The 22,037-nt window shown below is 49.5% G+C and overlaps 4 protein-coding genes across 4 annotated transcripts; 2 read left to right on the top strand and 2 right to left on the bottom strand.

Annotated features, from left to right (window-relative positions):
* Positions 1–939: 939 nt before the first annotated feature.
* HD556DRAFT_1309897 (uncharacterized protein) lies at positions 940–3,492 on the bottom strand (the record flags this gene model as incomplete). Its single annotated transcript, XM_041300339.1, has 5 exons — positions 940–2,348; positions 2,406–2,594; positions 2,661–2,761; positions 2,814–3,223; positions 3,283–3,492. 5 exons carry the CDS (start codon positions 3,490–3,492, stop codon positions 940–942), a joined length of 2,319 nt encoding a protein of 772 aa, XP_041158412.1.
* A 1,336-nt stretch (positions 3,493–4,828) lies between these two features.
* HD556DRAFT_1240517 (uncharacterized protein) lies at positions 4,829–8,030 on the top strand (the record flags this gene model as incomplete). Its single annotated transcript, XM_041298119.1, has 6 exons — positions 4,829–5,491; positions 5,550–6,056; positions 6,122–6,539; positions 6,617–6,784; positions 6,833–7,699; positions 7,756–8,030. Coding segments are annotated over 6 exons (2,898 nt in total), but the record flags the coding sequence as incomplete, so codon positions are not given.
* Positions 8,031–9,605: 1,575 nt separating this feature from the next.
* On the top strand, positions 9,606–10,644 carry HD556DRAFT_1240470 (uncharacterized protein; the record flags this gene model as incomplete). Its single annotated transcript, XM_041298113.1, is given in 4 exon segments — positions 9,606–9,791; positions 9,856–10,033; positions 10,109–10,387; positions 10,400–10,644. 4 exon segments carry the CDS (start codon positions 9,606–9,608, stop codon positions 10,642–10,644), a joined length of 888 nt encoding a protein of 295 aa, XP_041158410.1.
* Positions 10,645–19,765: 9,121 nt separating this feature from the next.
* On the bottom strand, positions 19,766–20,770 carry HD556DRAFT_1240482 (uncharacterized protein; the record flags this gene model as incomplete). The annotated part of the gene is made up of 1 exon (XM_041298115.1): positions 19,766–20,770. The coding sequence occupies one exon, from the start codon at positions 20,768–20,770 to the stop codon at positions 19,766–19,768; it is 1,005 nt and encodes a 334-aa protein (XP_041158409.1).
* Positions 20,771–22,037: the final 1,267 nt, after the last annotated feature.

The raw sequence follows: 22,037 nt of genomic DNA, 5'->3' as shown, positions 1-22,037 counted from the left end.
CCAGGGAGAGAGGAGCGCACTTACTACAACCCTTTCATGGTTTGTTCAAGCATGGGTGAATGTGAGTTCATCTCATGCTAAGCGATGGTAAGGACAATTGATATGAATTTTAAAGATCTAGATGTCCTGTCAGCCCATGATGGGTTGGCAAGACGGTAAAAGATTGAAGATGAACTCTGAACCGGCAGATGACGACCGGTCACTGGACCTGGGATTTCCTTTGTCAGATTATGACCAGATGACCGACAACCACGACCAACAACAATCAGACATGTTGGATATGCAATTTCCAACCTTGTCTGATGATGACCGGTCAAATGGTGAGATGTTGGATTGGGATTTCCTCCACAGCCGGATGATGAAGATGTGCTTGATTTGGGCTTTGATATTGACCTCTGTGATCCGGCCGGCAACACAGGCATGTCGCTGGAATCTACATCTCATAAATTGACACTCATTTGAAACGATATTTGACTAGAAGACGGGGCTCTGACATGGCTTCGGCACATATCTGGCAGATGATTCGCTTGATAAAGGGACTAATATTTCACCGGAAGAACACCCTTTAGATATGGTTTCGAGATGGATCCGGTAAGTGTTGATCCGGATCAGTCTTGTAAGCCTTCTTGCTGTTCCCGAGATTGTTCTGATCATTTAAACTTAGTCGCCATCAGTCGACAGGATCCAGTTGGATATGTAATTCAACGGGCTGTACGTGATTTGCGCGAGGCAATGCACCGGTTGCAGATTGACCGGGCTGGTAATGCAATGTCGCCGGACGAAGCCTTTGCTAGAGAGCAAGTTCTTGACTGTACACAAGAGTTATTGTTGGCATGTCAACTGATGTCGATATCTCGACTTTCAACGTGAAGTATATATTTATAGTCAAATGCTATCTACACCTATCACTAGAATACTTGCTTACAACGATCCAAATTACTACGATTGCATATACTGAGCTTTATAAGAGGCCTTTGTACTTCTATGAGAGCGCTTTGGCTCTGGATTGGTTGTCTGTGCTTCAGATGCTTTGGCTTTCTTGCCGGAGTCCCTTCTTGGGGCAGGGGGTGTTGGTTTGTGCACCGGTGCTTTGTTAGTTTTATTCTTGGCATAGACACCTGATGTAGGGCCAAATGCACGACTTCTAGAAAGATGTTGCGAAGGCAGAGGATCATTGTCATCATTACCGGTTGATTGTGCAGAACCGGTGCTGGTGTTGTCTTCTGCCTGTCCCCTTCCACTTGCAGTCAGCTTTGATTTCTTGACTGGTGGCGGACCATCCGACTCCAAATCAGATTGAATGGGAGCAACCCTACCCCTCTTTTGGGATGATTTTAATTTAGGTGGTGGTAGGACCGGTATGGATCTCTTGACCGGTGGGCGAGTATCTTCCTCCTCTGAAGCCGGACGAGTGCTGCGGACGGTATTGGTCCGCTTGGCCTTTGAAGTTGGTTGTGGGACAGGTATGGATTTCTTGACCGGTGGGCGAGTATCTTCCTCTGAAGCTGTACTAGCCCTGCGAACGGTATTGGTCCGCTTGGCCTTTGAAGGTGGTGGTGGGACCGGTATGGATTTCTTGACCGGTTGGCGAGTATCTTCCTCCTCTGAAGCTGTACTAGCCCTGCGGACGGTATTGGTCCGTTTTGACTTTGAAGGTGGTGGTGGGACCAGTATGGATTTCTTGACCGGTGGGCGAGTATCTTCCTCCTCTGAAGCTGTACTAGCCCTGCGGACGGTATTGGTCCGTTTTGCCTTTGAAGGTGGTGGTTGGACCAGTATGGATTTCTTGACTGGTAGGCGAGTATCTTCCTCCTCTGACGCCGGACTAGTGCTGCGGACCGTATTGGCCCGTTTTGCCTTTGAAGGTGGTGGTGGGACAGGTATGGATTTCTTGACCGGTGGGCGATTGTTGATAGATTTTGACTTTGGTGGTGGTGATTGGAGGTTGTCATCGTGATAGTGATCGTCGTCCTTCTCCTCATCTTCATCATCCTTGTCCTTATCCTCACTACTAGACACCGGTTCCACCCCCCTGGTGCGCCTTCCGGTGGACTTTTTCACTGGAACCCTGGGTCTCGCATCAGAACCATTGCCAGAGATTATCTCTGCCGGTTCTCTCATTGTCTTATCATCGCCTTCCCAGCCTTTAAATTCAAAGGTTGGGCGAACCTGGTCCTTCTGTCTTTGACACCACAACTCTAACAGCCGGTCAGCATCAGCCAGCCGAATCTTTGATGGATCGTCGAGCCTCCAGCCGGTAGGTAAAAACTTGGCTGCAATAAAGTCACCCTGAGCCATCCTGACTGAGGCCCAAGGAACAGACGCCTTTGGTTGTTGGCTGCACAATCCTGAAAAATTGCTGGTCAGCAGATCAACTCTCCAGATGCATCATTTGTGAAACTGACTGTAGTGCTTTGTGAGGAAAGTCCTTATAAGACGCTTTTTGCTCTCTAGGTTAAGCTCTGTGACGTCCGGTATGACCGGCAGCCCATAGCTATCCACCTCCAAAGGATAATCGTCCTTCTTTCCACCTTTCTTCCTGCTCTTCTTCACCTCCTCTTCGTTATCATCGTCATCATTATTCAGGTCAACGTCTGGTATCACCCCAGGTCAGATAAGTACTTGACTGAATGGCGCAAGATTTTCAAACAGAAGCTCACCAAACTCTTCACCAGCATAGGCATTCCACTCCGATAACATGGACTTCCAGTCCTTCGTATCGGTATAACTATTCCCCTCCAACTTTTCATTGAAGTCAATTCTTTCAACCGGATCAGTATATCTTTACCGGTTGAGTGTGAAGCGGAACTCACCCATTGATCCGGACTTCGTCTTCCTCTGTTTTCCATGCTGACAATATGAAAATTCTCATACCGGCCTGCTTCCACAACTTTGTTGCCAGATCCTTCATCATACCGGGTGCTTTCTTCTTTGCAAAGTCCGCCTGAACAGCTGCAGGAGGAGCCTTGGCAGACCACTCAATCGCAGTGTTCTGAGCCTCCTCCAGCTCCTCTTTAGATAGACTGGCCACCACTGCAGTGAGTGTTGTCTGATATCTTTCAATAAATTTCTTCGATCCTGGCATTGCTCCGGTCTTTTCAATGATCTCCTCCTTGCGCAGTTGTTCTATGACCGACCGGGAAGTCCATTTCTGACCGAACTTGTTGGCTTTCTTTTCTCGAGTCTTTTCAGGTCTCCGGTTATATAACCAGTCCCGGTACGTCTTGATACATCATGATATAAGTCGGTCATCATGTATAAATTTAAAGTTCTACTGCTCACATATTTCCTGTTCTTCAATGACCGGTCATCCATAGCAGGGGCATGCACCTTGGCCTCTTTTATGACGGCCTTCAGAATCTTTTTTCTATCGTTGGCAGCTGCTTCCTTCCATTCTTCTAGGTGGGATTTCAAGACCAGCACCTCTTCATCGGTTAATTTCTTCTGCTTGGTCTTTTTTGGGCTATCGACTGATGAGTTGGACCGGGGCATGGCAAAGTAGTTGAGGAGCAGTGGACGTCTTGATAGAAGAAAGGATGCATGTGTATCTCACAGTAATAGGTTACATAACCGATGTACGTGACTGCAAACCGAACAAAGGATTGTCCAATACTCGTTCATTGGTATGAATCCCTCAACATCCTATGTGTTTCTGATTCATAGAATGTAGAACTGTAAAAGCATATGGACTTAGACCTGTATTATATAGTATATGGGCAGCATACAGCCCTCAAATACTGGATACCGCCCTGTGCAATCATATTCCACAACTTGCTCAAGTAAGTATAATCACAAATGACTTTGAAGGCCAGCATGAATGTGGACATTAACAGCCGGTGTCCTGAAGATCAAACCAGAAGCCTGTTTGTCTCTAGAGTTGGTTATTTGGTTTGAACTGTTCTCTCAGAGCATGTTTTGCAATGCCAGTGCCCTCGACTAAAGTTTAATCAATGTATTGACTTTGCCAGACTCGTCAATAATCTAATCGAAAGAAGTATATATTGCTGCCGAACCCTCGTAATTACCTGAATGATTGTTCTACAGCCAACAATCCAGAATGCTGGCTAGAAAGAAGTATTTAAACATTGAAATGTAACCTCCGGTCGATGTACTTTATCCAGTCAATTGTCATGTAACTTGAACATGAAATCCATGCGACTCGGGTTAATGGGAGGATTACGGTGTTTGTGATGTCATGCAACTATGGCAACCTCAGTGACTCCAACCTTAATATATCCCATACAGGTGACATTGCAAGATCTTCGGTGAGATCACAGGAACAATGTGGTAATCCCGACCGGTCAAACCATTCGGAGTCTGAACAACACCGGATCAATTGGTCCCTTGATGACTGGGTAGTTCAATGACTAAGAAGGGAAAATGTGGTAATCTCGACGGTTCAAAATCCCCGGAAACTGGAATTGATGGAAGGCACCGCAGTGAAGTCATGTGCTAGGCTACCAGTCATCAAGTTTACAGCACACCGATCCTTTCCAGTCAATATGGCAAATACCAAACAAAAGGGAATCACATACACCCCTCCTACAAAGAAACGATTACCTCAGCTGTATAAGCTCAAGGAAAAAACTACAACCAGGGGATCGAGGTCATCTTGGGTGAAAGATTCATGGGCTAGGAAAACAAAGTCGGTAACATCATCACCAATAAAATCACCCTCAAAGCATAAATCTGGGTCGCCTCACTTGCTCTATGAAGGTGCTGACTTTGAGTTTGACCAAGGTAACATCCCCCAGCCTAAATTTCCAAAATCCCAGGCAAGCAACAGTTATCTTCATTTCCCCGGTCTGACCGGACCATACAGAGTCAGAATGCATATCTCCGGCAATGGAAATGCAAGTTCAAGGACTACATAAATTCACTCATGATCAGAGAAGCCCCACCAGCCAACCGACTTTGCTCAGTCTGCAAGAAGGATGGGGTGTATAGATGTCATGGCTGTTTCAATGAGCCACTCTTTTGCACAGACTGTTGCAGAATTCAACATCAAAGACATCCATTCCATCGCATCAGTCAATGGACCGGATCATTTTTTCAAGAAACTTCACTCATTAAAGTTGGCCTGCACATTCACCTTGCTCACGACGGCACTCCATGTCCCAGCAGCACCGATGACTCATCAGACTTCTTTCAGTGGTCAGATACCGATGACAATATAGATGACGATTATCCGGAAGGACCTTTCATTCAACCGGTCAGAGACTCAGATCGTCCGGCAATAACTGTAGTAGACAAGTCCGGCGTTCACTCCCTTTCCATATGTTATTGCCAATGCCCCAGTGCTCTCAGCCGAGACATACAGCTCTTTCAAGCAGGCTTGTTTCCGGCGTCTTTCACCAGACCAAAAACTGCATTCACATTCGCTGTCTTGGACGACTTTCTGTTAGACAATCTCGAGTGCGGTACATCGGCCATGAATTACTACAGCAAAATTCGCAGACTCACCTCTAGCATCTTTCCACTGATGGTTCCGGTGAGCTGGGTTTTATTCTGTACTTCACATTCTGGTCATTAAAGAACGATATCTGTAGGATCGCTATAGAGAGCTCATGAGAGCTGCCAGGCAGTGGCGACAATGCAAGCTCTACAAGTGGCATGGATTTGCCCACAAAGATGACCAGCCAAAGGATGGTGATCTTGCCCTATTTTGTCCGGCATGTCCGCAACCGGGTATAAACTTGGACCTGTCTACCAGTACAGTCGCCCAGCCTGACGATACACCTTCCTGGCTCATGACTAGGTATTTGGTCATGGATGGCAATTTCAAAGCCGAGCACATGCATCCGGTGAATCCATCCGATGAAGTATCATTAATGGATGGTCTGGGGTTCATGGTCTCCGATGAAAGATACAAGAGCCATTTGGCCATTGCTCAAGACAATGTCCAAAGGTCGGATTGCAATAATCACCGGGCAGTAAATCAAGCAAACGCCTCGCGGCAAAGGCTGGAAGCCACCGGTATAGGAGGATGTGCATGTGCACGGCATGGATGTTTTGTCCCACATTCCATGGTTGACTTTCAGAAAGGCGAAAGGTCAGTACATATTGCATCCGGTCACATCAATGGATGATCTTACAACTCTTACGTGGAATAATCAGGCAGATGAACATGGACTATGCATTAAGTCAAGCTCTCAACTATAAGACCGACGGAATCTCTCGAGCCATCACATTCTACGACATAAATTGTCAGTATAACAAGTATTTGAAGGACCGGATCGCTTCCAGCATGTATCTTTCCATCCCCATAGGTATGGATATCATTCCTGGAATCGGTTTGTGGCATGTACATGGACATCAAGACAACTGCTTTGTCCAGTATGCATCAAATTTTATCCATGGGACCGGCCAGATAGACGGAGAGATTATGGAAACCCTCTGGGCACCTTTGAATATAATATCTCCATCGGCCAGGGGCATGGGAACTCCCCATCGCAAGGAGGTATTGGATTATCAGATGAATGATTGTAATTTCATGAAAATGATTCGTATAAGTAAGTCACCCACCTCCAGATGTGCGTGTGTTGTCGGCGCTCATACAATTCATGTCCGGATGGCACGTCCGGTAGCTAAGTTTCTGTCCAGAAAATTCAAAGAGGCCATCAAGGGGCTTCGGAAAGCAAACTTGCTTTTGATAATCTTAACGAGACCGCCAACCCCGACATGGTAGTTCTTTGGAAGGCAGAGGAGGCATTGGCTCATGCAAACAGAGCAGAGGATCCTACGGCTATGGACATCTATGAGGTCCGGTTGGAAAGAGGCAAGTGTCCACTTTTATTGGCTGTCCGGTAGGTCTGATCATGAGGTCGTGCAGCGCCAACAAAGAAACAGCAGGAATTGCGCCTGTTGCAGGCTCAAAATCGCCCTGAACATCCGGTCATCAACCCTCCCGGTCGACGAGGAGCCGCCACTTGGCTTGCAACCGGTCTTACCATAGAGGAATCGCAAATATCTCTCTGCAAGGATGTGAGAAGTTTGCGAATGCACCCAATGGACATGCAACTGTTGAGAGTGGCTCGATGCCGGGATAAGCTTCACACTCAGATCACGAGCTTTCTTGAGATGTCACCTACTTATCTCGGAGTTGGAGTCAATGTCAATGATCCGGATTGTCTGGTTACTGTTTGTAACTCACTGGATGATTGTGAAGATTACTCCGATTTTGACGAAGATCAAAATCCTGATCTGGACGTACACAATGCTTCCATATTTCAACCGGAGCTCACTGTCATACCCCTACCATCCAACATTGGTGCAGTGAGGTGCAGGGAGTTAGGTCTCACCAATCTCATCAAAGAAGAAATTGCCCTCCGAGAAGGTCAGGCCAATGACGCACTGCATGCCATTAGAGTTCATTTAGGAGATAAAGCTGTTTTATTCCGCAATACTGTCCGGTCAGCCAAGTCACAGGCTTCATCTACTAGGGCATGGACTCGAGTTCGCTCAGTTGAAACAGCAGTCAATCTCCATGCTCGTATATATTCGAAATGCCGGTCGCAACTGGCCAAACTCCCTGACCACGACCTCTTGAAGAAATACCTTCCTTTGAAGAAAGAAGACCTGAAAGCCAGCTCTGCGGTGGCCGATCCAAATGCACGTGGTCAGAGAGATACCACTCTTTCATGGTTCTGGTCCTTGGATGTTCAGGGAGACACATCAGGAAATGACTGGATGACTGAATGTGTGTCTAGTGTTTCTGATTATGAGGTCGTCCGGTCTCACATGTTCTAATTATAGTTTACCGGGTTAATTGGCTCCGGACAAAAGCACTGCGCGATCGCTGGAATGAGGAGGTTATTCTTGTCAAACACGAAATGCAGTGGTCAATTAATTTCTTCACCCACAGAGCCAAGCAATGGCTCTGTCACATGCACAATGCTACTTCTGCAGGGCTCACCGGACATACATGTTATGCTGCCAGACAATCTCACATATATGACCTGCTGGCAGCACATGCAGAGGATGCTTTTCGGAAAATGATCGTTGGGATAGAAGTCCCAGTTCCGGGTTAGTTGCATAATTGTGATTACCGGTTGATAATATATGAACAACTAGCGGCATATGCAGAGGATGCTCTGCGGGAAATGATCGTTCGGATAGAAGTACCGGTGCCGGGTTAGTTACATAATTGTGGTCACCGGTTGATAAGACCTGTGAGGTAATATACCCTTGTGTTTGGCATGTAAATATTCCCAGTGTGCCGGTCACACCATAGCCTCATATTCCTCTCCATGGACAATACTGTAACTCTCATCCCCTCCAACCAAGTCATCATTGCCGCCAAGGGCAATCACATCACAGCTGCAGATATCTCTTGTGCCCTATTCTATGCCAATTCCCGGATGCTGGCCATGCGCCTGTATGTCGACAAGAGTTTTGCCACTGCCATACCTGGTTATGCAGAGACGTTCTACACCCTGATGAAATGGGAGATGGAGGTAGGGAGCCAGCCATGCCGATACTCCCATGCCCTCATCCTTTTCTCTGACATAGACCTTTGCAACACCTTTCATCAATATATGTTTTATCACCCGGTTGTCAGCTACTATTCCTCAACTTCTCAAGGATGTGCTCTCAACCATGACTGCTCACACATTGGTTGATCGGCGACCGGATGTCAATGCCATTTTGCAGGATATCCGGGCATTGCGCCTTTCTGCAGATTCAAACAAATCCGATGACTATGACATTGCTCACATGCCGGACTACTTCAATGACTGGTGGAAGGAATCACTTGGTTGTTGCAGGGTTTCAGATATGTTGCCCAAGTCATCTGTCCAAGATGTTATGGATTTGGTTGAATGGCACTTTTCACACCTTGTCAGTCCATAAGATCTTGTTAACACCGGATGCACCAGATGCTCACACCATTTATTACAGCCGGATCATGTGAAAACTGGTCTTCTCCCATATATTGTGCGTGGTCCGGATAATGCGCCGGATATAATTGGTTCAAGATCTGGTGTGCCGTGCCACCAGACAACGATCGGGAGAGAGTTGCTGGATATGTTGCAGACAAGGATGATGAATCTTAGGCGATCAAGTGATAGGTTGACCGGATTGGTTGGGCCGATTGATGAAATCACACGGGCTGTGTCATCCTCACAGGCACTCATTGACCGGTTACATATAGATCACAGTGCATCCACTTCACAGTAAAGTAGAACCCAATGTCCGCCGGTATCCTGCCAATCTTTTATACCATCACGTCATATTTACCTGAATGGAAATGGAGTCTGTCTATGCAATCAGGTCGTGTGAATATGGGGCTATTTTTTCCAATGGATATAACAGTGGTGCTTTCCTGTCACTTAATTGTTTCGGCAAGCCATGGTTACAATTCCACTTGACTGGGCCTTGTACCAGACCTACCTTGCTGGTGAATTGGTGCATGAGATTTTCACATCTACAATTCTTCACCGACCGGTAAAGGATATGGACCTTGGACTCTTGGATATCGACACTTGTATTGCTTTGGAGCAGCTAGCCTATGTGATGGCCACTGCTTACTCTAACGCCGGTATGTATTCCGGCACACCTGTCTGTTCTGGTCAACTAACCTGCAGAAAGTTCATCTTAAAATAGACATGGTTAGATACAATGACGCCCTGGACAAAGATGAATCCGGTCGAAGTGAGACACGAGAAGAGGTTCTTTTGAACAAATTCCCCCCTGAAGAGGAGCACCTCTTGACAACACCATCTGTTGTCATTGATTCTGGCGGTAGAATCATTGTCTGGTATTTGCCTGGAGCACTCACCTCTATGATGATGGTTGGTCCTTTATCCTTTATCCATTTCCAGTTGTTCTTTTATCTTACCCGGATGCATTACTTAGAAAGATATTCACGGTGCCACACATTCCATGAGTGGTTTGTTGAAGCATAGCATCACATCAGGCAAGATTTCTCAATGGAGGACCCACCGATCAAACTTCTATACAAGTCCAGATGGAATGATCACCCCCGGTTGCATCAATATATCTCCTGCATGGTTTCAGCAAGGAAGAGAGGTGCGTCAGGTCCACATGCATTGAAATCTCTGGTTGGAAGTATTGTAGAAACATGGCTTCCCGAATCTTGACCCGGAAGATGGCTTCTCGCCGGAGGTATCAGCGGCACTGAAAGGTGCTGCCGGTCACAATATTACAGCATCCCTTCAAAGGTCCGGTATCGTTGTCTCTGCTGCACTTCGAGTCATGCACCCTGATCTTTATTGGGCCGGAATGGAAACTCAAGTCAGGCTTGGTAAATGGGCTGCCAGATATGAGTTGAACGAGATGCACCATCATCTTCAACGCTGGACATCCGTTTTTAATGTGGTATCGATCATATGCAATCGCCGGACACCCCCTCATAGAGATCCTAAATGTTGACCGGCAGCATTTGATATCATGACTACTGCTGGTGTTTATCGCCCGGTTATCATGGATTTCATGAACCTTGGAATCAAGTTTCTCTACGACTCTGGCTCAATATTGGCTTCATCATGTCGACTGGTGAGACATTACATGAACGTGGAAGAGGGCAACAGGATTGTAACTGCATGGTACATGCGAGACAGCATCCACAATTTTGTTGGGACTCCGAGCACGGAGTATGCAAAATATGACCGTGTAGATATTTAGCAACTCCATGTATTGGGCCACATATATTGCTTGTCAATCTCGTTTGATATCATAGACGTACTGTATGGGTATAGACCCGGATGTATATATGAGACGGACCGGATGTTTATTCCCGGTTAATATACTTTGTATGCACCGGATGAGGCATCATGCCACCCACATCATATATTCACCCTATCCCCCGGCCCACTCGTCTCCGGTTAGTATACTCTGTATGCACCAGATACCCCCTCCATCCCACAACGCTCTTCCGGCTCATCTGTATCATCCATCTCACCTGCACCTCTATCACGCAGTGGACATCCGGCTCATCTGTATCATCCATCTCGCCTTCACCTCTCGCACACCGGACGCCCGGCTCATCTGTATCATCCATCTCACCTTCACCTCTGTCCCACAACGCTCTTCCGGCTCATCTGTATCATCCATACCGGCAAATATTTCCATTGTCCACCGGGTGGAATATCATGAGGCCCACCTGTCTCCATTTCACCCGGTACCCCCGGCCCACTCGTCTTCCATTATACCCCATACCCCCGGCTCACTTGTCTTCCATTATACCCCATACCCCTGGCTCACTTGTCTTCCATTGTGCTTCACATACCGGCCCACTCGTCTCCATTGCACCCTTACCCCTGGCCCACTTGTCTTCCATTATACCCCATACCCCCGGCCCACTCGTCTTCCATTGTGCTTCACATACCGGCCCACTCGTCTCCATTGCACCCTTACCCCCGGCCCACTCGTCTTCAATTGTACTTCTCATCCCAGCCCACCCGTCTCTATTGTACTTCGCATACCGGCCCACCCGTCTCCATTGCACCCCATACCCCCAGCCCACTCGTCTTCAATTGTACTTCTCATCCCAGCCCACCCGTCTCTATTGTACTTTGCATACCGGCCCACCCGTCTCCATTGCACTTCATACCCCCGGCCCACTCGTCCCCATCATACCCATCTCCCTGGCCCACTCATTTACATTGCACACCATTCAGCCGGCCCACTCGTCTCTATAGCTCATTGCATTCACTACTATTTACATAGATATCCTATATAGTACATTCCTATACTACCATCTACACTATATACCACCGGCCCATCCGTTTGCAACAGGTACACACAACCCTGCAGCCCACTCGTCTACCATGGTACAATTGTTGCCATGGGCCCACATGGGCTGGCCCGCCTCTATTGCTACATTGTCACCCTCAGCTGTCCGTCTAATACGGGTGAATTCACTGAAGGGGCTCGTGCTTGGACCATTCGGAGGGGGTCGTTCTGCAGTAGATCCGGAGGTAGGTTTCTAGCTCCTGGTTGAGTCGTTCGGTTTGTCCATCCGTTTGTGGATGATACGCGGTCGAAAGTGCGACTTGGTAGTCGAGAAGTCGTCCTAGCTCTCTTGCTAGCTTCGAGGCGAATTGTGGGCCTCGGTCCGAGATGATTTTATCGTAGAGTCCGAAGCGCATGAACACTTTCTTGAAGAAAAGTTCAGCTACTCCTTCCGCGGTAATCGTTTTTCTGCAAGGGCAGAGAATTACCCCCTTCGTAAGCCCATGGTCGACCACAACCATAACAGAGTCGTAGCCGGCGCTCTCCGGAAGATCCGTGATGAGATCGACCGAGACCTGGGCAAAGGGGCGGAGAGTCGAGGAAGGAATCGGGGAGATCGGGGGTGTCGTTGGGTGGGTGTTAACCTTCATTTGCTGGCACATGGCGCAGCCATCAACGTATTTCCTGATAAAGGAGCCCATGCCAGGCCACCAGTAGGATTTCTTGATGTTCCATTCAGTAACGGAATGACCGGGGTGACCCGTGGTGGGGTGGTCGTGGTGCAGTGACAGCACGCAGTGCCGGAGGTCAGGAGGAACGTAAGCACGATCCTTGTAGAAGAGGACACCATCAGTGAACCTCCAATCGGAAAGCGCAGATTTCATCGGAGGTGCGCAGACCCCAGAGAGAGCATCCAGAGCCGTTTTCACGGTCTGGTCAGAAGGGTCATCCGAGAGCTTCTGGAATTCACCAGCCAGCTCGGTGTCGATTAACCTGGTAAACAGGGTATCGGGGAGGAGGACACGATCTTCGTTGTCGTGGCCGGAAACGTTGTGGTCGGGTCGCCGAGACAGGGCATCTGGGGCAGCGAGCTTTGTTCCAGGAACATGATGGAGCTCGAGGTCGAAGTTGGTGAGCGTAAGATGCCACCTGGCCTGTCGTCGGGTGAGACGCTGCGCTTGACGGAAGTAGAGCAGGTTCTTGTGATCCGTGAACACAATGACCGGGTGGGCGTTCCCTTCGAGGAAGTGTCGCCAAGCCTGAAGGGCTCGGATGATGGCGAGAAGCTCCTGGTCGTAGATCTCGTAATTGCGTTCTGCCGCATTAAGAGATTGGGAGAGGTAGCCACAGGGATGATAATCCCCGTTGCTGTCGGTCTGGAGCAGCACTGCTCCGGTCGCAAAGAGAGAGGCGTCAGTTGCGAGTGCAAACTGGCGCGAAGAGTCCGGGTTCCGGAGGACCGGTTCGGTGGTGAAGAGCTTCTTCAATTGCTCGAAGGAAGCTTCCGCCGTATCAGACCAAGAAAAGGGAACGTCCTTTTTGGTCAAGTCGAGGAGGGGTCGGGCGATATCGGAATAGTGGGGGATGAAATGGCGGTAGAAATTGCAGAACCCAAGGAAAGATCGCACGTCCTTGAGGTGTGTGGGTCGTTTCCAGTCGCCAATACCTTTCAGCTTGGCGGGTTCCATAGCGACTTCTCCGGGTCGGATGATCATACCGAGGTACTCGACCTCCTGGGTGTCGAAGGTACATTTCTCGGGTTTGAGAAAGAGGGACTCCTTGCGGAGCTTTTCTAGCACTCTGCGGGTGCGCTCCTGGTGCGTCTTGAGGTCATCTGAAAAGATAAGAATGTCATCCATATAGACGATGAGCCATTCTTCGTTAATTTCTTCTGCAAGAATACCATTCATGTAAGCCTGGAAAGTTGCAGTAGAGTTGCACAGTCCAAAAAACATTACCTTGGGCTCGAAGAGCCCATATGAGGTGGAGAACGCGGCCTTCCACCTGTCGTCGGGGTGAATCAGGATATTGTTGTATCCGGAGCGTATGTCGACCTTTGTGAACCATTGTACCTTGTTGAGTTTCACAATCAAGGGGGGAATCAAAGGGAGTGGGTACGCGTTCTTGATCGTCCATTCGTTGATGTATCGGTAGTCCTGGCATGGCCGGAGAGAACCGTCCTTCTTCCCTACGAAGAAGAATCCGGCAGCCTGGGGGGATTTCGAGGGTTGGATAAAATCTTTGGCAAGATGTTCGTCCAGGAAGGCTTTGACAGCCTCGGTTTCCTTCGGGGAGAGCGGGTAGGCCCTGGAAGACTTCGGAATGAAGCCTTCCTTCGTTTTGATCCTGTGGTCTACTCCCGGTCGAGAGGGAGGGAGTTGGTTAAGACCATCTTTGGCAAAGACGTCAGCAAAATCATGAAGATAGGAAGGTACCAGTTCCTCGAATGATTTCTTCTTCTTTTCTTGAGCGTCCTCCATAGCGAATTCTTGAGCTTTGTTGGAGGTTTTCATGTATTCCTGCTGAGAAGCAAGAATCCAAAGGTTTCGGAGTGGTTTTGCCTGTTTCCTCAGGGCTTTCTTGATTTCTTGTTTCGAGGTTCCGTCCTTCGTAAGTGGAGTGTCGAAACAGACGTTCTCGATGATCTGAACGGAAGTCCCGTCCGGAGGGTATTCCACTAGAATTTCATCGTCAGCGAGGGGATAAGTGGAGATTTCCTCAACTTTATCCGCTAGGTGGGCTTGTCCTACCCAGACGTCGTCCATGGTGTTGAAGTCGATATCTTCCAGGGGCACAATCGCTGGTGCCGCTTTCTTCTTAGCGCGTTTCTTGCGCTTCTTGATTTCCTCTAGGCAATGTTGCGTACCTTCGGGTAGTCGTTTGAGGGGAGTAAAATCCTCCTCGTCGAGTTCCTCTAGGAAGGCCTTTTCTCCACGAAAGAGATAGGGCCTAGCCTTGCTTTCCCGGCGGGAAGCGTTGAGGCTCCTCTCCACCTCCTTTGACTGGGCGGTCGCGGGCAGGGAGATAGTGTTCGCCTTCCAGTCGATATTGGGCATCATGGCACTAAGCCAAGGTTTTCCAAAAAGTAGGTCATCATGCCTGGAAAGTTTCGTGACGTTGAACTTTCCGTACATAAGTCTCTGATCGAGACAAATGAATAGCATGCAGTAGTGGGTGACCTGCCCTGCCGAGGACGGGCTTCCATCTACTGTGGTGATCCGGAAGGGTTTCTTGAGCAAGTGGGTTCGGATCCCATTTCGCTTGACAAAGTCATAGCTAATGAAGGTCCCACCGGCCCCTGAGTCGATGATGGCGGTCGACTGAACGGTTTTAGCACTGCATAAAGAGAAAAGTGTCACCGGGACACGGAACTCATTGGATTTACCAACAGCTTTAGTATACAATGCGCAGATAGAGGGAATTGACCGTTCGACAAGCCCTCTCTTTAAAAATCCTTTCTAACTCGGCCGACAGTTACGTCTTCCTCGTCAGAAGACTCGTCAAGCTGGCGGACGCCAGACTTGCTTGGCTTCTTGCCGTCGTGTTCTTCGTCGTTCTTGTCTCCTCGGCGCACCTTCGGGTGGAACCGGGAATCGTTTGCTCAATGACCCTTCTCCTTGCATTTGAAGCAAAGGCCTTTGTCGTAGCACTTCTGTCGTTCCTCAGGCGTGAGGGTTCGATCTATGTCCATAGCGTCAGGGTCGCGTTGGCGAGCCTGGGGCCTGGGGACATGCCGGTTCCCGGAAGGTCGTACCGTTCTCTGGGAGGTTACTCCGGCCTTGCATCGCTTGTAGTTGGATTCCAACTGTATGGCGGCGGTGTACCATTTATCAATGGATGTCGGGACCACTTCCTTGTTGTAGATGGAGGCGCGGAGTCCTGGTTTCAAACCACGTTCGAAAAAGTGGATGAGGGAGACGTCCTGCTTCAGGCTAGCAGTGGAGGACAGGGTCTTGAAAGTCGCGATGTAGGGCATCACGTCACCGGTCTGGACAAGACTGTGGAGTTTGGTCAACGCCTCAGTCATGCGGTCAGCGGGATGGAAGGCTTCAATGAAGTCCTTCTTGAATTTCTTCCACGTCCCGAAGTTCGGTGGGGACTTGGCGAAGGCTTCCCGGTAGAAGGTGTCTGCCCAGATGCGAGCGTCTCCGGTGGTCATATACTGGAGGGTAACAGCGACCTTAGTCTGGTCGGTGTTGTAGATCGTCGGGTTGATGAGGAAGTATGTCTCGACTGAAAACATCCAGCGTTCAGCGTCATCGATGCTTCCTCCATAATGTTGGGGTACTCCAGCCTTTAGCTCAGGCCTGGTAGTCGTCGTCGTCAGTGTGCCTCCAGACATTCTTGTTCTGGGGTTCGAGTTGAGGTTACCGGTTGATTGTTCGTCAGGAAACTCGTCGGAGGATGTAGAATCACGTTCCGATTCTGGTTCGGTGTCGGAGTCAGGAGTGTTGGGATCACGTTCCCAAGGATGTCTCCTAGTCCAGGTAGTCGTCTTGACTGTCTGTCAATAGGCCGCGCGGATGGCGGGGCGTCGGTTTGAGGTAACTTGAATCTTTTGTTACGGACTCAAATAGATCTGCTATGCAGAGTCCTAAGAGGGACGTCGTCTGCTAGCGTTCGTGACGTAACCGGAAGGGTCCGGTCTGCGAGTGAGTCCGGCGACGTGTACGTCGGCGGATGTCAAGGACACGCTGTCACGTGACTTCTAAGACGGGTGTCTTTGAAGTCGTCTCGATGTCTGGACACAAGTGTCCGGACGAAGAGAGTCGATCGAGGTAGACTTAGGTGCAACGAGCACCTAAGAGTAAGATACTAGAGACTGAAGCTTAGGGAGCTTCAGAGAGAAGTATGTTCAGGAGGAAGATTGAGTAGATTCAAGTTAGGGAATCTAGTACAAGATGACCGACTACTTATACTAAGTGAGAGGGTTAAGGGCAAGCGTACCGTACGGTAGGTAAGGGTCAAGGGGGAACGGATATGGTATAGGTACGTTGGTAGCAATGCCTGATTAGTGGTGGGTGGTCGAATGAGGAATGAGACCGAGAAACGTTGGAACGAACCAACGGTAAAAGTTACAATGCGCAGCACGCATGAGTCAGAGGACAGATAAGGCCAGGATAAGGAGAGCCACATTGGTGGCATGAGTCAGAGTCGAGTCATAGCCCGAAGGCACGTGCGCACGTTGGTGCGAGAGGGGGGAGGCGAGGGACAGGAACGGTCCCGAGGATCCGGTCAACGGATAAGCGGTAGAGGAGGATGAGCCGGAGACAGGTGCAGGCGAGGATGAAGGGAAAATGATAGGGGGGCCATGTGACCGATGTTACTTGTAACATTGGCCGAACAATGGGGGCGCAATGAAGATGTGATTGGAGTTAGATTATGGGGATAATTAGCAACTGAAAACTTGTGAGGTATCGACCCGCCGAGATGGTTTGCCAACTTACTAAGCTTGCGACACTTGGAACATTTCTTCTCCTTGACGACGGAGCTCATCGTTGAGATGGGTGGACTCGAGACGTGCTCGAGAACGGTCATTGATGAGCGAGTCCGTTTTGACTCCCGCGCAGTGCCTATGACGCTCAGCAGAGACTTTGGGATCGTCAAAGTTTGTGATGAAGGCTTGGAGGGGTTGGGGAATGGGGATCGGAGGGAGTAATAGCTCTCGTGGTGGGTAGATGCCCCTGGATGAACCGTCCGCTGGGTTGTGCTTGCTTGGCATGTAGCGGGTGAGGAGCGTGCACTTGGTTGACGCCGTGAGCTCATGGATCCGTTTGAATATGGTGTTTGTGGCCCTGTTCCGGCTTCGTCCTTTCCACCAGCCCTCGACGACACCTCTGTTGTCGCCGAAAACTTTGATGCAGCTGCCTTCTGGGCACTGATTGAGGAGTGAGACAGCAAGGAATTCCATACCGATTGCCTCCGCCCAGCCGATGTCTCGGTCTTCGTCTTTCCAGCCTGGGAGGAGGCGCCATGCCCTCCATCTGCTGTTGATCCAAATCGCGACGCCAGTACCTGAGCTAGCATCTGAGTAAGCCGAGGGTTCAATGACCTCGATTGGCCCTGGGATGGATCGAGCGACGACTGGCATGGCGAGATTGGCTCTCCACCAGCGGAGATCTTCGCTTGTGTGCTTGGGGGGGGTATGAAGCATGTGCGGACGATTATGGAAGATGGAAAGCATTTTTTCGAGGGAGGTGAGGTAAGCCTGTCCCGCAGGAAGGACCAAGGAGATGTGTAGAAGCTTTCCATATAGCTCCTGGACTTGCTGCAGGGTGTGCAAAGATCTAGCTTCCCATTCCCGTATCGCTGCCAGGTACTTTTCCTTCTTCTTGGGAGGGATTGAAATGGAACGCGCCGCGAGGTCCCAGAGATAGCCAATGAATGGAGCGCTCGAGGCAAACAGAATGTCCTTAGCCAATTCCCATGGGATTCCCAGGATTTTGGATAGACGGTTGATGTCGTCGAAGCAGAAGGTAAACAAAGCGTCTTCTGGAGAACGCGTGGATATTTGTGATAGGTCGAGGATGGGAAAGATAAAGTCTTCGTCGAATTCCTCGATTCTCCCGTCTGGTATGGTGGAACCGCGATACCACCTGCACCCCCCATCCACGAGCATTCCCCCATTCCTTGCAACGATGGAAGCACGAACCTTGCGCATTGCATTGTAGCTCTTGAGGTGCTCACGCAGGATCCGGACGAATAGGTGGTCGTCCACCCATTTCGATATCGGACCGATCCCTTGTGACCTGAAGAGGTCAGCTCCTGCATCTGCGACCTCGCCGTACGTTCCAGCGGAGGCAGAGAAGCCAAAACAGAAGCTGGAGTCAATGGCAAAGGTGTCCTCCCCGGTTCTAACGACCAAACCTGGCCATTGGGAAGGGTGGAGAGGGACTGTTCGATAAGCCTCGGCCACGTCGCGAACTGCTGCTTGCAACCCAGGTGGAAGCGACCAGATGAGGAGACATATGGTGGAAGCCGTGCCCCAGGTGCATGGGTATAGGTTAGAGTCAATGGCAGAATTGATAGAGCATATTGTAGCGGACGGGTGAAGTGGAAATGATAAGTTTTGCACGAGCCTGAACCTTCCTGGTTTTCCTGGCTTGGGGACCATTGAAAGCGGGGCTGTCTGAAAAGGACCGATGAGTTCCTCTGTTTCCGCCCTGGATAGAGGACCGATGTAACGTCCCGTAGAGTATTCTCGTTCCAAAATGATAGCGAAAGCGTCATGTTGCATAAGTAAAGAAGGACTATTAGGAGGGGAAAAGGTGTTATGGATAGTAGGTACACTGCCCAAGAAGCCGAAACGAAAGCCGTTTGGAATATGTGCATATTTATTAATGAGATTCGATTCTTTGAGAAGGTATAACCACGCCTCGGGCTTGTAAGGAGTGAGAGCCTCAGACACTCTCGCCTTGAGGACACCCTTGAGCCCCATGATCCTTTGCCCCACATCCTGAACATTTGTGCACGTGCAAACGGGCGGTGTTGGAACACCCTCTTGGCCTTTGCCAATCGTAGCAGAGTTCGAGTCCCTTGGGATTGACCAAGTGTCCCTCGGAGTTGCGATGGCATCGGGTCTTGGTGCGCTTGTCCCACAGGAATTCGGAAGCGCACTTGTGGATGGGGTGCTTGAAACGGCCGAGGCAGAGGGCGCAGGCTGATGGGCCGGAGTTGCCTGCGCCCGCCAGAAAAGACGCCTGGCCTTTGACCGGCTTCTTAGCTGCCTGGTTTGGGGTCCGATATGGATGGTAGCGGTTGTCGTTTGGGGTGGGAGGTTACCCCGCCTGCTTGCTCCGATCCGCGTTGATTTCTCGCCCTTGATGGCGATATGACGGGTTCGGAGCCACAATTGAGTTCTGCAGCTGTCAGATTGGGGATGGGAAGTGACAGTGATATGGTTTGAGTGACGGGGAGGGTAGCAGAAGCAACAGCACGATTATTCAGGTAAGCGATTGAGCAATGTGAGCGGGAGTGGGAGCGAAACACGTTTTGTTAGCGGTAGCGCAGAAGACATTGCCAATGGAATGGCAGGGAAGCAGTTAGGCAAGCGAAGATAGGAAGGGAAGAGTTATCCCGGTAGCATGAAGCGTTGATATCGATGTAGTCGGGCGAGCAGACGCAATCGATAATTTAAAGGGGAAATGGGGTATATTTGATTATGAAGCGTTATGGTCAGCGTCTGAAGGATTCTCACCAGATGGGACTTTGATAGACAATGCACCAATTTTAGTCCCTCATCTCGCTCCGTTTCCCATACGTCGTCTGAAATGGAATTGTACAAGGCGTTGTTGAAGAGGCCTATGTTGAAGCCCTGGTTCTGAGTCAACCGATCGTGCCACTCGCGCCTCAAGAACCCAGCATAGCGGAGCAATGTCTTCTCTCCCCGTGGGCGCATGCGGTGCTCATGATTGGTTATGAGGGTGAAGAACAGTGCCAACGCCTGCTGGTGTTTCTCCGGCCATCCACCCTTCTCGATGTGAACAAGAAAGCTTGTTTTGGCTAAGTCGAATTGCCGCCATGATAAGTCGTGGTCCTGTATCGCTTTCTGGGAGGCTCTGAAGGACGCTAACGTCTTTAGGGCAATTACACCATCAACTTTGGCAAACCCATAGGCGTCGTCCGCATCCGAAGTGGACCTGGATGTAATGGATGCCTCATGGCAACCGTCAGGGCTAAAATACCATAGTTCTACGTACTCCATGTTCTTGATTCTTTGAATGGCATATTGCGATGGGTGAGGTATGATAACGTCTGCAACTATTGAGCTCGCATCGAAGTCGTTGATCTTCGGTTTCTTCTTTTCGGCTTCACGTTGTTCCTCTTGTTCCTCTGCTGCCTTCTTGGCTCTCTCGCGCTCCTCTTGCTCGCGAAGAGCATGATCGTCTTCTTCTGTTTGTTCCTGCCAGAGAACGATTCTTTCCTGGCATTCAAACCTCCATCCGTCGGCCATGTTCCTGAGGGCGTCTTCCCTGGTTATGCCCCCAGTGACGAGAGCATTGAGCCAGCCAGTGTATGCGGCTGATTCGAAATTGGGCTGCGCTTCGAGAGCGGGATTAGTCGGAATGCGCTCCATGACGGGGCTTGTGAATTTGAAAGTAATATATTTCGCAGAAAAAGGTGCGAGATAATTACCACCGTGCAAAGGGAAGAAAAGAAAGAGGATGAAAGAGAACGTCGTTGAGGACGACAGAGAAGAGAGGATACGTCGTCGCAGTACGAGAACAAAAGTGCGTACTGCCTCCGACGCTTGCGCAAAGACCTAACTCTATTCCTTCACTCGTTCCTCGTTACGTAATAGAGAATCAATTAAGTCTAGACCAGAAGCTTGCTGTCCACTTATTTTTAACCTTGCTTATTGTACAGAAGTTAAAAATAAGTGAGGTAAGGAACCGGGTGTTGTACGAGATGTCCAAACCCAGCGAGTACTCCTGCTCCTCTTCAGCCTTGCGATCTTCTCGTTTTAGCTGCTTTAACACCCTATGGCAATGTACTTTTGCTGTCAAAATCTGATGTTGACTGTAAACGAGGCTATGGTGGATGCTGCGAGTGGTTTCCATCTGTTCACTGCATCGGCACGGATGTCATTAGGATGCTGTGGTTCACTCCAAGTTTATAATCCGTCAGGACCTTCCAGCTACTGCAGTATTTCGTAACCTCCAGCACGCATCTTACTCAAGTGTCAGTTCGAATCATTTCTCAGCCATCATTTTCATGATGGTTCGTCGTCGACGTGTCAAATTCGAGTCTTCAGCCTCATCAGAATCAGATTCTGACTCTGACTTTTTCTCAGCCATCATTTTCATGATGGTTCGTCGTCGACGTGTCACATTCGAGTCTTCAGCCTCATCAGAATCAGATTCTGACTCTGACTTTTCTTCAGCGTCATCGCGTAAATGTTCCTCAACTCCTCTAGTAGAGAATTCCGCTACCAGCATCGAGCCCTTGAAGGAGAGAAAACATAAGCGTAAGTCCTCAGGCAGCCATGGCGAAAACAAGACGAAGAGTTCAAAACGTCCACGATCGTACGTCGGTGTTGTTTAGCACGTGCATGGACTTAATTGCATTTCCAGGCAAGAACAGCACGAGTAAGTATATGAAGCACCGATCATCCACATGCCTGACAACGTGTGTATTGTTTAGTGAGCAGCCAAGCTATCCAGGATGCACCCAGGACTCAGGAGAGATGCACTTCAGAGGAGTGCAACAAGTCGTCATCACTGGTATGTGATATCTCAGGCTATCTCCGCTCGGCTCATATGGATGATTTCCCCAAGCCATTTGCGCAACTGATCTCACTCTTGGTCTCCGACGGATACCCGCTGGCTTCCATGCGGTGGTCA

The sequence above is a fragment of the Suillus plorans genome (assembly GCF_016647745.1).
Source record: "Suillus plorans strain S12 chromosome Unknown HD556scaffold_42, whole genome shotgun sequence".
Taxonomy (NCBI): domain Eukaryota; kingdom Fungi; phylum Basidiomycota; class Agaricomycetes; order Boletales; family Suillaceae; genus Suillus; species Suillus plorans.
Note: the sequence above shows the minus strand (reverse complement) of the source record. Positions and strands in the feature narration are given on the sequence as shown.